General features: G+C 39.6%; 1 protein-coding gene across 1 annotated transcript; it reads right to left on the bottom strand.

Moving 5' to 3' along the window:
• Nucleotides 1-619: 619 nt before the first annotated feature.
• On the bottom strand, nt 620-1,037 carry LOC105079548 (DAZ-associated protein 2-like). The gene is made up of 2 exons (XM_045505426.2): nt 832-1,037; nt 620-788 (listed from the first exon to the last, which is right to left on the bottom strand). The coding sequence occupies exons 1-2, from the start codon at nt 1,035-1,037 to the stop codon at nt 620-622; spliced, it is 375 nt and encodes a 124-aa protein (XP_045361382.2).
• Between the last annotated feature and the right edge of the window lie 12,543 nt (nt 1,038-13,580).

Below are 13,580 nucleotides of genomic sequence, written 5' to 3'. Positions count from 1 at the left end.
AACTAAATTCCATAAAGGCAGAGCTTTGACCTATTTGTTCACAGCTGTACCTCAAATTGAATGACCCTAGAACATAGTAGGTGCTCAACAAATATTTGTGAAATGAATGAATGAGAGAACTTGCAACTGAAATAGCTCTAAATGGTTTATATGGAAATGCCTTTTCTTTTTACACCAAAATAATTTGGCAACTTTAATTCTTAGGAATATGAAAGTTCCCTCCAAACCTAATTTGATGTTTTATTACTAAAAGCAAAGACCAGTATGGTACAGTATTACTCAGGAGGAATTAAAGGAAGATCCTTAGGGCTGCTTCACCCACATCCGTTTTATGAATGGATACTATCTCAAAATGCTTTAGGAACCATTACATGGTTCCATATTAGGTTTAAAAAGTGCCTGAAAATTTGGGTACCAGAAAGACACCCCAACAACATGTGTCTAAACTGCTATTCCAGGTTAATATGACTAAAGCAGTTACATTGTGAGAAGTGCTGAAGGTATGTGATGTCTTTCTCGGTACAGAGGTGCCCTTGGTTCTTCATCAGATGGTGTAGCTGCCATCCGAGCTGCCCATGAAGAATTTTCCCTTCTGCTGAGTTATGAGGACATTGGTTCCCTACAGGACTGCCAGCTGAGCAGCATTGGGAGGGCATCCAGGGGGAGGGGGAGGAAAGCTGCCAGCAGTAGCACCAGTTCCAAATCTAGTACCCACATCATACCCTCCTTCCCCGAGTACTGCTGAACCAGGTGGGAAGATGGGACTAACTGGATAATAAGCCAGGGGACTGTGGAACCTAAAGGTCCAGTAGCCACAGACTGGGAAGATACAGTGAAGAGCCAGGAAGTGCAGCTGACATGATGGGGACTGTGGCAGCTCCTGAGTGTACAGAACTTGGACAAAAGAGTTCTGAGTAGGCAGGTGGAGCATCACTGTAGGGTGGAGCCTGAGGAAGAGGCAAAGTCTGCGGGTACACAGGATTCCCAGGAGGCTCAGGGTAGGCTGGCTTTGTTGGATATTGACCTTTGCTGTTCATGGTGGCTGTGGGTCTGGTTTGGCTCTTAAAACAGCCTGTTGGAATTTTGAAAGGGGTCATACAGACACTATAGTTTAACCTGGGGAGAATCAGCACATTAATAATGCGTCTTAGAATAGATTCTCTCTCCATGTTTTATAACATCTTTAGTTTCTCTCTGCAATATTTTGTAATTTTCAGTGTACGGGTCTAGAACATCTTTTGTCAGATTTACCCCTAAGTATTTCATTTTTCTGATGCTGTTGTAAATAGCATTGTTTCTGTAATTTTAATTTCCAGTTCTTTGTTGCTAGTGGAGTTTCTTTTTTTGTTTCTTTTGTTACATTTCTATTTAGAGCAGCTCTCATAAAGCCAAGCCATTTCGTAAGGCACTGGCTTCAGTTGTTGTCTTTGGTGTGGAACCAGCCCAGTCTAATCAGCTGTAGCTCAGAGTGCACAGTCATGTGATACAGATCAGGTACAGATCCTTGCCCCCCTCAGGGATTAGCCTAGCATCACTGACCCTCAGCAGGGTTGGCCCTTGATGAACCCATTTCATACACTGTGTGAAATTACCACAAACAAATCAGTAAAATGATGTGAACCAAATGTTAATTTTGTGCTTTTAAATTTTGCACAGGAAACTTCTGTGGCTGTGGAGAAGGCCAGCAAAAAAGACTCTTGTGCTAGAATTTAAGTATTTATTTCTGCTGGCATCTCTAAATACAACCATATGGTCCTAGAGGCCACAGTGTTACAAATTCCACCTACTACAGGAAGATCTAAATTCCTAGGAGACCATATGTCTAATGATGTATCCCAGCCCTTTAATTTACACTTTGGTCTGTCATAAACTCTGCTTTAACTGGTCTGCTAAGCATAGAAGGCAGCACAGTCCAAGGGATGCCCAGGGTAAACAGCAGGTATCTCCAGTGAACTCCTATTATCAAGAGGATTTAGAATGTTGTGACTGAACCACTACCCACCAAAAACAGGATATCCGGAGCCCAAAACAATTTTAAAGGAAGGCATTTTTTAAAGCCCCATTTTCTCAATGAATTATGTTTTTCAGCACAACTCCTAATGCTTTAGTTTTGCTTTTTAACTCTTATTCATTCATTCATTCATTTTTTTTTTTTCATTCAGCAGTTGTCCATGTAAAACTACTGTGTAAAACTACCGTGGGCTCAATGCTAGGGTGGTGGGAGGGTGAGAGGGAACACCAGGATTCGTAATTCAGGATTCCTGCTCATAAGTAGGGGAAACACACACACACACCAATACAATCTGAAATAAAGATACAAAGTGGAATCTTTGGCACTGTGATTTGTAAAATATAAGGCACTATTTCAATGTTTGTTGTTTTATAGCTCAGAAAAGGAGACCGTACTATAGAAAGTTGGGGAAGGCCTCACAGAGGATGGAGAGGGACTTGATCTGATTTTACAGATAAAGAGGCATTCCTTCACTAGGTGAGAGGGCACAGAAGGAATCCCCATTTTGCCTATCCATTTCTGCAAAGAGCTTAGTGCATCACGTTGGAGGGACACTGGAGAAGAAGTTGTGAAAGAGGGATGTGATCAATTACATTTTCCAAAGATGGCCACATCCCTCATTAAGAGATGGGATCCAGTTCCCGCCTCTTGATTGTCAGCTGGCTTTTGTGACTGTTTCAACCAATAGCCAATGGGAGACACAACACTACTTGTAAGATTCAGTCGTAAGATTTCACTTCTGTCCTTGTCATCAGAACACTGCTAGAGCCCTGAGCTACCATGTAAGCACTCCCACTGCCCTGAGGGTGCCATGCTGTGGAAGACCAATCTACCTGAACCAGAGACTGCACAGAGGAGACCTGAGACTACCTAAAGAGAGAGAGATGGCTGGTTAGCCTCCAGCTGCTCCATTTGCAGCCACCTCTGACTGCAACTGCATAAGACACTCTAAGCCATAATTGCCCAGCTGAGCCCTTCCCAAGTTACTGACCCAGAGACACCATGACAGATAAGGAAATGACTATTGTTGTTTTAAGTCACTAAGTTTCAGGGTGAATGGTTACATTAATAGTAATAGGTAGTAATAAATAATCAGAACAGGGAGAAAAGAAGTGACTTGGTTGTTTTCTTTTTTCTCATTTCATGTCAGAAGTAGATTTGGTGGAACTAGCCAAACAGGGCTGACTGGGACTTGGAGATGAATCTGATTCCATAGTGCAAAAGAGATAGTCAGAATTAACCCACGAGCAGGAGTAGAATCTAGATAATTGGTCAAGGAGATGGTGGAGGACTAGGTCCTACAAAGCCTGGGGGAACAAGACAAAACCATCACTGAGGCAGGGCTCCTAAGCTGAGAACCATAGCAGCAACTCAAACACAGGGGGCAAAGACAGAGAACTCACTACTCAAACCAGTGACAAGATCACATGAAAATAAATTAGAAGTGAAGCCTAAAGAAGTGTGACTTGACACTGACTTGACACTGAGTTGTGAAGCTTTGGCTACAGTGTTTTTCCTGACTAGGAAATCTAGAATGATCTCAGAGCCTGAAGTGAGGCAGGACCTATGATCCCACCTGTGTCGATTAGATGGACACAAGATCAGGTGCAGTATGCCAGTCAGGTTATTTTGTTTCCAGCCAGCCCAGATTAACTGCCTATCCCACTCCATCTACTCTCCAGCAAAAAAGGCCAGTAAATAAGTCTAAAAAAATAGTCATAGGAGAAAGGGGAAGGGCTTATTGATAGTATTCTGGAATAATATGCATCCACCGAAAAATCAAATTAGGTACCTACCTTAATCTGGCAACATGTATCAAAACATGCCTGGAAATATTTTTAAAAGGCAGAACAGGATGCAAACACCTAAGCAACTGAAGAATGATGGAGCTGACCCAGTGTTTCCATTAGCTACATCCACACCTAAAAGAGGAACATCCAACAATATAATTGTCCAATATATTAGCTAAATTGCAGAATACTATGGAGTCTGTTTTTTTAAATGATGTTATATAATATGAAAAATATTAATAAAATATTGCTTAGCTTTAACATTTTCCGTAACAGCGCATTTTGGGTCTCCTGTTTCTCTAAACATGCCTGTAAGAATTCCTTATACCAGCAGGTCCTCAAGAAATGTTGGTTCTCTAAATGAATTCTATAGTTAATTTCCACTGAGGACCTACTATGTGCCAGGCATGGTTTTCTGTTCCTTCCACATGTAAATCTCTTTTACCTCCACAAAACCCTAGGAGGTAGGTAATACTACCATTCCTGTTTGGAACAGGTGAAAACAGGGGCAGAGGGTTAAGAAATTTGCCTAGTAACTGGTAGCACAGGACAGACAGTCTGGGTCTATGACACAGTAACTATCTCTTGAGCTAAACAACTCCAAAAGAGGTGATCTTAAAAATAGCAAAAAACTAAAATTTAGGTTTGTCCTTACCCAGACTTTACCCTCAAATCATCAAGAAAAAAATAACATTTATTAGATCTCATAATTATTGATAACAAATCTTCCAAAACTAAGGGCAGAGAAAATGGTAGCAAAGATTCTAAAATTAAGGAAAAGGAGGGGCAGAGACTCTAGGATATTTTTTATTTATATTTTTTTCACTGGCCAGAGGAAATAGAGAAAAAGCAAGGGAAGGGGAAAAAAAAAAGGAAAGCAAGTTTGTTATTAGGTAATTTGGAATCATTATACAGGAAAGAAAGATGTCAGTAAAAATATTTTACATGCAGTATCCTGGGGCCTTCTCCTTCCAGATCCATTTAATCTCCCTACTTATCTGTATGCATTTGTTTCAGCACCGTTACACTGGCGCAATTTGTCATAAATTAATTTAGGTCTGTTTAGGAAAGTTTTAAAAATCTTACCACCAAGAATTAAGATGAAATGAGAATAAAGAAATAGCTGATCACCCCCTCCTCAAAAGACTGTCTCATGCTGTTTCTCAGTTGTCTCTGACTTCAGGTTAAGACCCCCAACTCAGAAACAGGATTAGCACTACATGCACACTTGCCACTTGAAATGGGGATGGCGCCTGCAAGTCGTTACTTCCCTCCCACACCTCCCCATTTCTCTGATAGCATTGGGAACTCGAACTGATTTGAAGTGTGGGTGGTGGTAGTGGGAAGTATTAACCAAAATCTCCCCTCCCTAACTTCTGCACTGCACTGGCGCATATATTATGCCACCCTGCCGCTCTCCACACCAAGAGGAGAGCATATGGAGCCTCGTGATGTGTTTTAATTCATTTCTCTCTTCATTCTCACACTCAGAAGGAAATGGGTAAGGTTAGATAAAATTGCTACTTAATAAGAGGTTACTGAGTGTGTAATTGCTCCCAGAGTGTTTTTAGAGTGATAGTCCGCTGGTAGGAGCCAAGCTTGCTATAAAAGAATCTCGCTGCACTGCCCAAAGACTGCAATTTCATTCATTTGTGATTATTTGAGTAACATACCAAAGATTAAGGAGCATCATTTACTAAAAGCCTTTTCCTCCCACCTCATCTCAAACAGGTCAGCAAATTCAGAAGTTCAAGGTTTCAGTCCTTGAGTTGCAAAGTGAACAGGTTCTGAAGTTAGCGCTGAAGGGACTTCAGAACCTTCTTTCCAGCAGTAGAATTTACTGGCAAGTAGATGTGATCTTTGACAGGGTTGTAGGCAGAATCACGGCACCGTGTAATTTTTTTTTTTTTTTTAGCACTTAAGAGACTGAAGGCTCATGATTGCGTTCACATGCCCTATATCACGAAGTAGGTCACCAAGCTGGGAGTGGAAGTTAGTTCTTCTGAGTCTAATCTACTGCTCTTCCCATTGTCTCCCAGGACGGAGGCATGGCATAACCGGAACAATGTCGTGGTGACCCGACGAACGGGCAGTCTGACCTGGCAGGTAAGCTTTTGCTTAAGTTGATACAATTCTGTTAGTGTTTCTCTTGATAAAAACTCTGCCAATTTTCCATAGTCTCAGAATTGGTGTCAGCCCTACCCACTTACCAGACTCTGCTCTCCCCCCTCCCCCCACCACACACCTTGTAGCTTTCAAGGCTTTCCTTCAAGGCTCTGTCCTGAGGGTGCCAGGCAGGGGCTGTCCAGGCTTCCCCAGTGTCCCACGGATGCTCTTGGAGGTGGTGTAGGAGTGCCCTAGAATCCCCGAGTTTGCACTCCTCCCGGGTGGTGGCCTTTCCGAACCCACTTCATGATATCCACTGCAGGAGCGCCACCCCAGAAATGCGTGCACTCCGACTTCCGGTTGTTTCCTCACATCCGGTCGTGGGACTTTCACTTTCCTCAGGGAGGCAACCAAGCCTGTTACATCCGGTTCACCTGCTTTCCCAGAGCTATTTCCGAAGTGCTTTGGTCAGGGGAGCACAAAGGCATGGAGACTTCTTCGTGTGCCTGCATCTCTAGATTGAGGTGTCCATGGGAAGTCTCAGATTTTCTGGACTCTCCAGTCAGTTTCTGGGGAGTCCAGACAGGATTAGGGGCTAGGACTCCACCCCCTTCACCTTTCCAATCACTATAAATCCTTGAGGGGCTTTTGTTTTGTTTTTGCTATTTTTTTTTTTCCTATGTAGCTACCATTCTGGGGATTTTATTATCTTCAGTTAAGCTCTTCTGTTTGTTCCATTACTATAGGTGAATTTCTTTTGCTTTATTTTACAATAATTTATCCGTCAGGAAGGGATTGGCTGTGGGTCAATTCTCAGGCAGCCATCTTCACTGCAGCACTATTCACAAGGGAAATAACACCATCATATGCCTGATAAGGCACAATAATACCATCCTTTTTCTTGTATCCATTTTGTGAAGTATTCACATACATTTTTAATCCTTCTCTGTTACTCAGTGTAACTCTAAGTCTACCACTCATGGGAAAGCTCACCAAGGGCAGGACCTCCTATTCTCCTCGTCTTTCCAGCATCACAGGCAGTGTCTAGAAAAGGTAGGCAGTCAATAACAGTTTCTAAAATGAGTAACAGTGAGGTATTCAGGTGATATGAATAATTATTTTTTAATCATTACAAAGTGAACTGTGAAATTTGAGAGGAGGAGGAGATGGTCTGATGATTTGGTTTACATATTTGTTTACCTTTACTAATATGCATAATTAGACACTATGTGTCCATAGTCAGAAAGAAGAAATTGATAAATAATGGTCACAATTGGAAAGGCCTGTATAGAAGCACCTAAGAGTGAGAATGCTGACAAAATGTTCACAAGTTAGCATTATAGCTCTTCCCCTCAAAGCACTTTGGCTATAAGCAGCAGAAACCTACTCAAAGTAGCTCTGTTACGGAAAAATGCGTTATAGCTTGGTGTTACAGCTCGGTGTTACAGCTCAGTTGTGATAGCAACCTGGATCTGAGCGAGAGACCAAGCAGCACTTGGAGAGTTGGAGAACTCAGGTTTATTACACCAGTGGGCCTAGAGGAGTTAACACTCCAAGCTCTGGACCCTAGGTTTACACAGGCCTAGGTTGCACAGGCCCTAGGTTTACACAAGCTCTAGGTTTACACAGGCCTTTATAGGCTGCCAATTTACACTTTGCAACATCATATGCAAATAAAGTATAACAATAGTTGACCAACTAGGAACAAGCTTTGTAGAAATAGACCAATCAAGAGGGAGAGAAATAACCAAACAGGAGTGAAGGAAATAACCAATCAGAAGTGAGCTCAGGGAACCAATAGAATTTTAGGGGTAAGTAAGCCGTTTCAGAGGTAAAAAGTGAGATAGAGCCTCTGGGCCAGGGAACCGGATGGTTCTGGCGGGAGAGTAGCGGCCCTGCTTGGGGGGTCCTGCCAGTCTTTTTATGGGGCTTCCCACCTCAGCTCAAGTGAAAATGGGCGGTGGGGCTTCATTGTTACAGCATTCTCACAGAAGAGGTAACAAATTTCAGTTGCACTGTATGCTGATAAGAACATGAGGAGCAGAACAACCAAGATTTCTCTATGGGGCTTTTCTCATTTCTGCATTTCAGAGTCAGCTCCTTCCCCTTCCCCTTCCCCTTCCCCTTCCCCTTCCCCTTGCCTGGCTTTCTCTGCCTGGTCATCTGAGACACAGTCCAGCAGCAATATCCTCAGACCCCAGATGGTTTGCCTACTCTAGTGCCCATCTTCTATGACAGCCTCTAGGAGAGGGTATCTGAGAAGCCAAATTCATCTGACTTTTGGTGATGCCTTAGAAGTCAGATAGGTGGCCAACCAATGTAGTGGCCACCTTTGGGTCAGATGTTCATCTCTAGCCCAGCCTGCAGTGGCTGAGGGCCAGGAAGGAGGATAGGTTACCTAGAATGCTTCATGAGTGGATCTGACAATGAAACATATCTAGTAGTCTTGTACTTCCAGTAGCCTGTGAATTCCTTGATTTTAGAGATGTTATTTATTCTCTGTATACTTGATACTTCGTATAGGGGCTGGTATGTGGTAAATATTCAGCAGTTATCTGATGGATGGTTGAATGATGCATGGATGGGAATGAATGCCCATTAAACTCTATGAGATACCATGTCACACTGAAGAGTATCTATAATCAAAAAGACACACAATAACAAGTGTTGACAAACATGCAGAGAAACTGGAACCCTCATATATTGCTGGTGAGACGATAAAATGATGCAACCTCTTTGAAAAAAATTTAGAACTTTCTTAAAATATTGAATATAATTTACCATATGAACAGCAAAATCATTCCTAGATATCTAGCCAAGAGAACAGAAAATGTGTCCACAATGGCTGGAATGTGTTAATGGCTGGAACACAAATGTTCCTAACAACCAAGAAGTAGAAATAACTGATGAGTGGATAAACAAAACATGGCATATTCATACAACGGAATACTATAAAAATGAATTACATTTTGATAAATACTGCAATGGGGTGAACCCAAAAAATTATCCTGAGTGAAAAAAACCCAAATCCCCCCCCCCAAAAAAACCCCACATAATGTATGATTCTGTTTATGTGAAATATTCAGAAAGGGCAAATCCATAGAAACAAAGTAGATTAATGGTTGTCTGAAAGTGGGGAGTGACTGCAAATGGGCATTTCTTTGGGGAGTGATAAAAATGTTCAAAAATTAGGTAGCTGTGATCATCGCAAAACTATATTTGCTAAAAATCATTGAATCATACACTTAAAATGAGTGAATTTTATGGTGTGTAAATTATACCTCAATACAGCTTTTTCTTAAAATCTGTGAGATAATAAATGGTCAAATGGGTTCTCTTACAGAACCAAAACCCTTTAGCTGATCCTTTGTTTTATTATACTCTGTTTTCTGAACAGATTTGCACCCAATCCACTCTTGGTTTCACGTTCTTCTTACAATCTAGCTTGTGCAGAAATAATCCTGACAGAATTATTAGAGAAATGCAAATCAAAACTACAATGAGGTATCCCCTCACACCATTGAGAATGGCCATCATTAGAAAGTCTACAAACAATAAATGCTGAAGAGGGTGTGGGAAAAAGGGAAGCCTCCTACATTGTTGGTGGGAATGTAAATTGGTGCACCCACTATGGAGGACAGTATGGAGGTTCCTTAAAAAACTAAAAATTTCCGTATGATCCAGCAATATCTGCGCATATATCTGTAGTAAACTCTCATTCGAAAAGATACATGCACCACAAAGTATTGCAGCACTATTTACAATAGCCAAGACATGGCTGTCCATCAACAGATGAATGGATAAAGATGTGATACACACACACGCACACACACATATATATATATATCTATATATCTATATCTATATATATATATATATATATTCTATGGAATACTACTCAGCCATTAAAAATAAAATAATGTCATTTGCAGCAACATGGGTGGACCTAGAGATTATCATACTATTGAGTAAGTCAGAGAAAGACAAATATACGATATCACTCATATGTGGAACCTAAAATATGATACAAATGAACTTATTTACAAAACAGAAAGACACAGGCATAGAAAACAAATTTACAGTTACCGAAGGGGAAAGGGGGTGGAAGGAATAAATTAGGATTTTGGATTAGCAGATTCAAACTACGATATATAAAATAAACAACGAGGTCCTACTGTACAGCACAGGGAACTAATTTTAAAAAACCAATGAATTATACACTTAAAATGAGTAAATTGTATAGTATGTCAATTGTAAAAATAAATTGTATCTCAATAAAGTTGGGTTTTTTCAAGTAAAAATAAAAATAATCCTAGCAGAATCAGAGTGGACAAACAATTCGTTCAAGGCTATAAAGAGTAATATAACTGTGTTGAGATAACATCACCAGCTAAAGCTAAGATAGTATTGACTATGGTAGCTTCTTCATCTACATGACCTGGATGACCAATAAAACTATCCCCTGAAATATAGACAATTTAGTCATCTGGGAAGGTACTGTAAACACACTGTTGTTATAGGGACCATCTCCTTCCTCCAGAAAATAGAACCAGCTAGTCATTTCAAGCATCCATAAAAAGTATAATATAATTGCCCAGTACAGAATCACTGTATGGAGAGTATATGTTATGTTCTTCACCAATAGATATTGTGATGTTTCTATAATCTTTTAAACAAAGAATCTTTCCATCTAGAAGAGGTTAAGGCTTGAGATCCCATAAAGATGTAGGAATAGTCCAAATATTTCTCAGCCACCAGGATCCTCCTCTATCCTGAGTGAAAAGGGAGGATGATGTTGAGTAAATAATGATTTAAAAAATAACAATTTCATAGCTAGATATTTTATAGATAGTTTTATAATTCAATTTTAAAACTTATACATTCAGGTGACCATAACTCCATCCTTGCCATTCACAGGGTACCTGAATACATGATTTGAAAGTAAGAAATCACTCAGCTGGTCTTCTCTTTCTACCGTTTGCCAAAGAGATTTATGCTCTAAAAAGAACTTTTTTTAAAGCTTTTGCTCAATCTCATGGATGAATCCTAAATTACAACAGATATGATTTAAAGAAAACTGATTTCTTTATTTTTTAATACATTGTGAATTCCCTAGATAAGCTGATTCGTTGGTTTAAAATTTTTTTAATGTATTTATAAATGTGCATTAAATATGTATGTAAACATTGGTATTTTCTTTACAAAACTGCTCCACATGGTGTGATATGGGTATATCCAGGATTTTTTTTTCCCTCTGATGATCAAATTGAGATAATGAATGTTTGGGTAATCCCTATGGTGAACCCCCAGCACCATCAAGGGCAGTTACAGACAGGGAGGATAGTGATAGGAACTGCTAGTTAGGGAGAATTTTTAAGGCAATAGAACAAGGACTAGAGTCAAATAGAACAGAAAATAATCAGCACCAAAAGAGAGTGAAAACCCAAAAGTACTGGCCATAATCTCTAGAAATGCACAGAAAAAAATAAGAGTTAAAGATTCTTAAATGCAAAGACAAATAATAAAATGTTACCAAATTAACCACAGCACCTTATAGATATTGATTATAACTTAGGGAGATAATGAAGTTGTGCATCATAAATCAAGCAAGATATATTCTTAAGGCATGATGGATGGAAAATAATGGATTGAACTTATTAAAAGTTCATTGCAAAAACAAAAGGATTTCGATGGTAAACTAATTATACTTCCTGTCTATGGTATGCTCTTCCTAAATGAAGTAGACCTTGAAACACATTTTTCAGAAGCTGAGATGCTGATCAACCTGCATTAATAGAAAAAACAAGAAAAAATATCAATCAGGCGAAAACATATGACTCAATGTCTTAGGGACATAATGGGATCACATTTTTGGAAAACTGAAGCAGCTTTTAACTAATATGTGGATGGAGGAATAAGTATTCAAGAGTGTGAATACTATAAAAGAGCACTAATTTGGATTAATGAGTATAATCTAAATTAGCAAAATATGAACAGGAAACTATTTGAAAAGAAAATAAATGTTGTTTTTCTAGTACATGCCTTTGAAATGAAAAAATGGTTAACAAAGTACTGGGCCTCATGTTAGGGCTAGTTTTAATTGGTAAATGAGACTTGTTTATAAATGTGCATTAGCTACTTCTTTTTACCTATTATTAATCAAAAAGTATTTACTGAACACTTTATTCCATTCCCACAAAATGCTGGGCAGGACACCAGCAAAATACAGGAGGACTTCATAAATCTGGCTTTCATAAAAGATCAATTAATTTACTGAACAGGCTACCCAGTTAGAGGGTCAAATATAAAATGGTCAGAGATCCCTCAACATTATATAAGAAGACATTTCATAAACAGTCATAATTATGGGCGTTCGTTGTTGGCATGTACCATCGTTCAGTGGAACTTTCAGGAGCTGTCAAGGAGCAAACAGTCCTTGAAGTATTTTCAGTCACTCTTGGTGTCTTCTCGTATGCCTTCAGTAACAACCCTGCTCCGTCCTAATTATCCTCTCCATTTGTAATGGAAAACTGCATAATGTCCCATTTTATTTTCATTTTAATCATTTTCATTACTTCAAGCAAATCATGACTTTATTATTTAATTTTATTTTCATTTCAATCATTTTCAAACTAATAATTATAATAATAACAACAGATATTGCTGTATGCCAGCCTCTGTGTTAACCGCTCTGGTGGACACCTGACTTTTGTCTACTGGCATCCATTTCCTTTTCTTTTGAAAACAGAATCTAGATTTTACTTCGCTTGTGGGCCATTTAATTTAGGTGAGTGGACTTGTGAAACAGGCTGAATTTCTGAAAATATTCCATCTCCCTTACTGTGGTCATTGGTCAGGGATAAGCCAGATTGATCCAAGAGAACTGGTTCCTATTTCGACAGAACTTTTTGGGAGGGAGTTGGTCTCTTTCTGCTTTGATGACTGGCTATAAGGATAAAAACGTAAACCTGGGAAGTTCTCTTGAAAATGAAGCCAACACAGAAGAAAGCAAAGGCTAAATATGGAAAAAGAGGCAGAATGTTGACAACATTAAGTCCCCTGGATTCAGCTGTACCTGAAATTTACTCCTAAACTTTTCAGTTATATGAGCCATTATAGCCTCTTTTGTGCTTATGACATTTTGGATTCTGTTTCTGACCCTTGCAACCAGAAATACCTGCTTAATAGACATAACTCTATTTCATTTTCTCTATATAACAATTGTCAGGGTAAGATATTGTAATTATCCATTTTAGGCATCAGAAATCTGAGACTCACAGAGATTAAGAACTTTACCCAGTGACACAGTCATTAAGTGATAGAGCCAGGACTCAAATCCATGTCCATCTAACACCGGTGTCTGTGCTCTTAACCCCTGTAGTCATCTGCCTTCATGCTTCACTTCTCTGTCTCTCCAGAATTTAACACAGGTTCTGACTTGTGCTCAATGTTTTGTCAATGTTTTATGAACTGGTTGGCACTAGAGGAGAGGGAAACAGGCTTTCCTGCCTAGTGGACAAAGGCATATAATAAATGGCATGGAAGAAGATAAACTGGGGAGTGGGAGGTTAAAAGGGGGAAGTGGAAGTTATAAGATAAATTTGACTAGAGCATAGGGTTTTGGAGAATTCCTGGAAACTGGCCCAGTTAAATCCTTAAAAAACAGTTGATTC

This window comes from Camelus bactrianus, chromosome 17 (assembly GCF_048773025.1).
Source record: "Camelus bactrianus isolate YW-2024 breed Bactrian camel chromosome 17, ASM4877302v1, whole genome shotgun sequence".
Classification (NCBI taxonomy): Eukaryota; Metazoa; Chordata; class Mammalia; order Artiodactyla; family Camelidae; genus Camelus; species Camelus bactrianus.
This window is presented reverse-complemented; position numbering and strand designations above follow the sequence as displayed.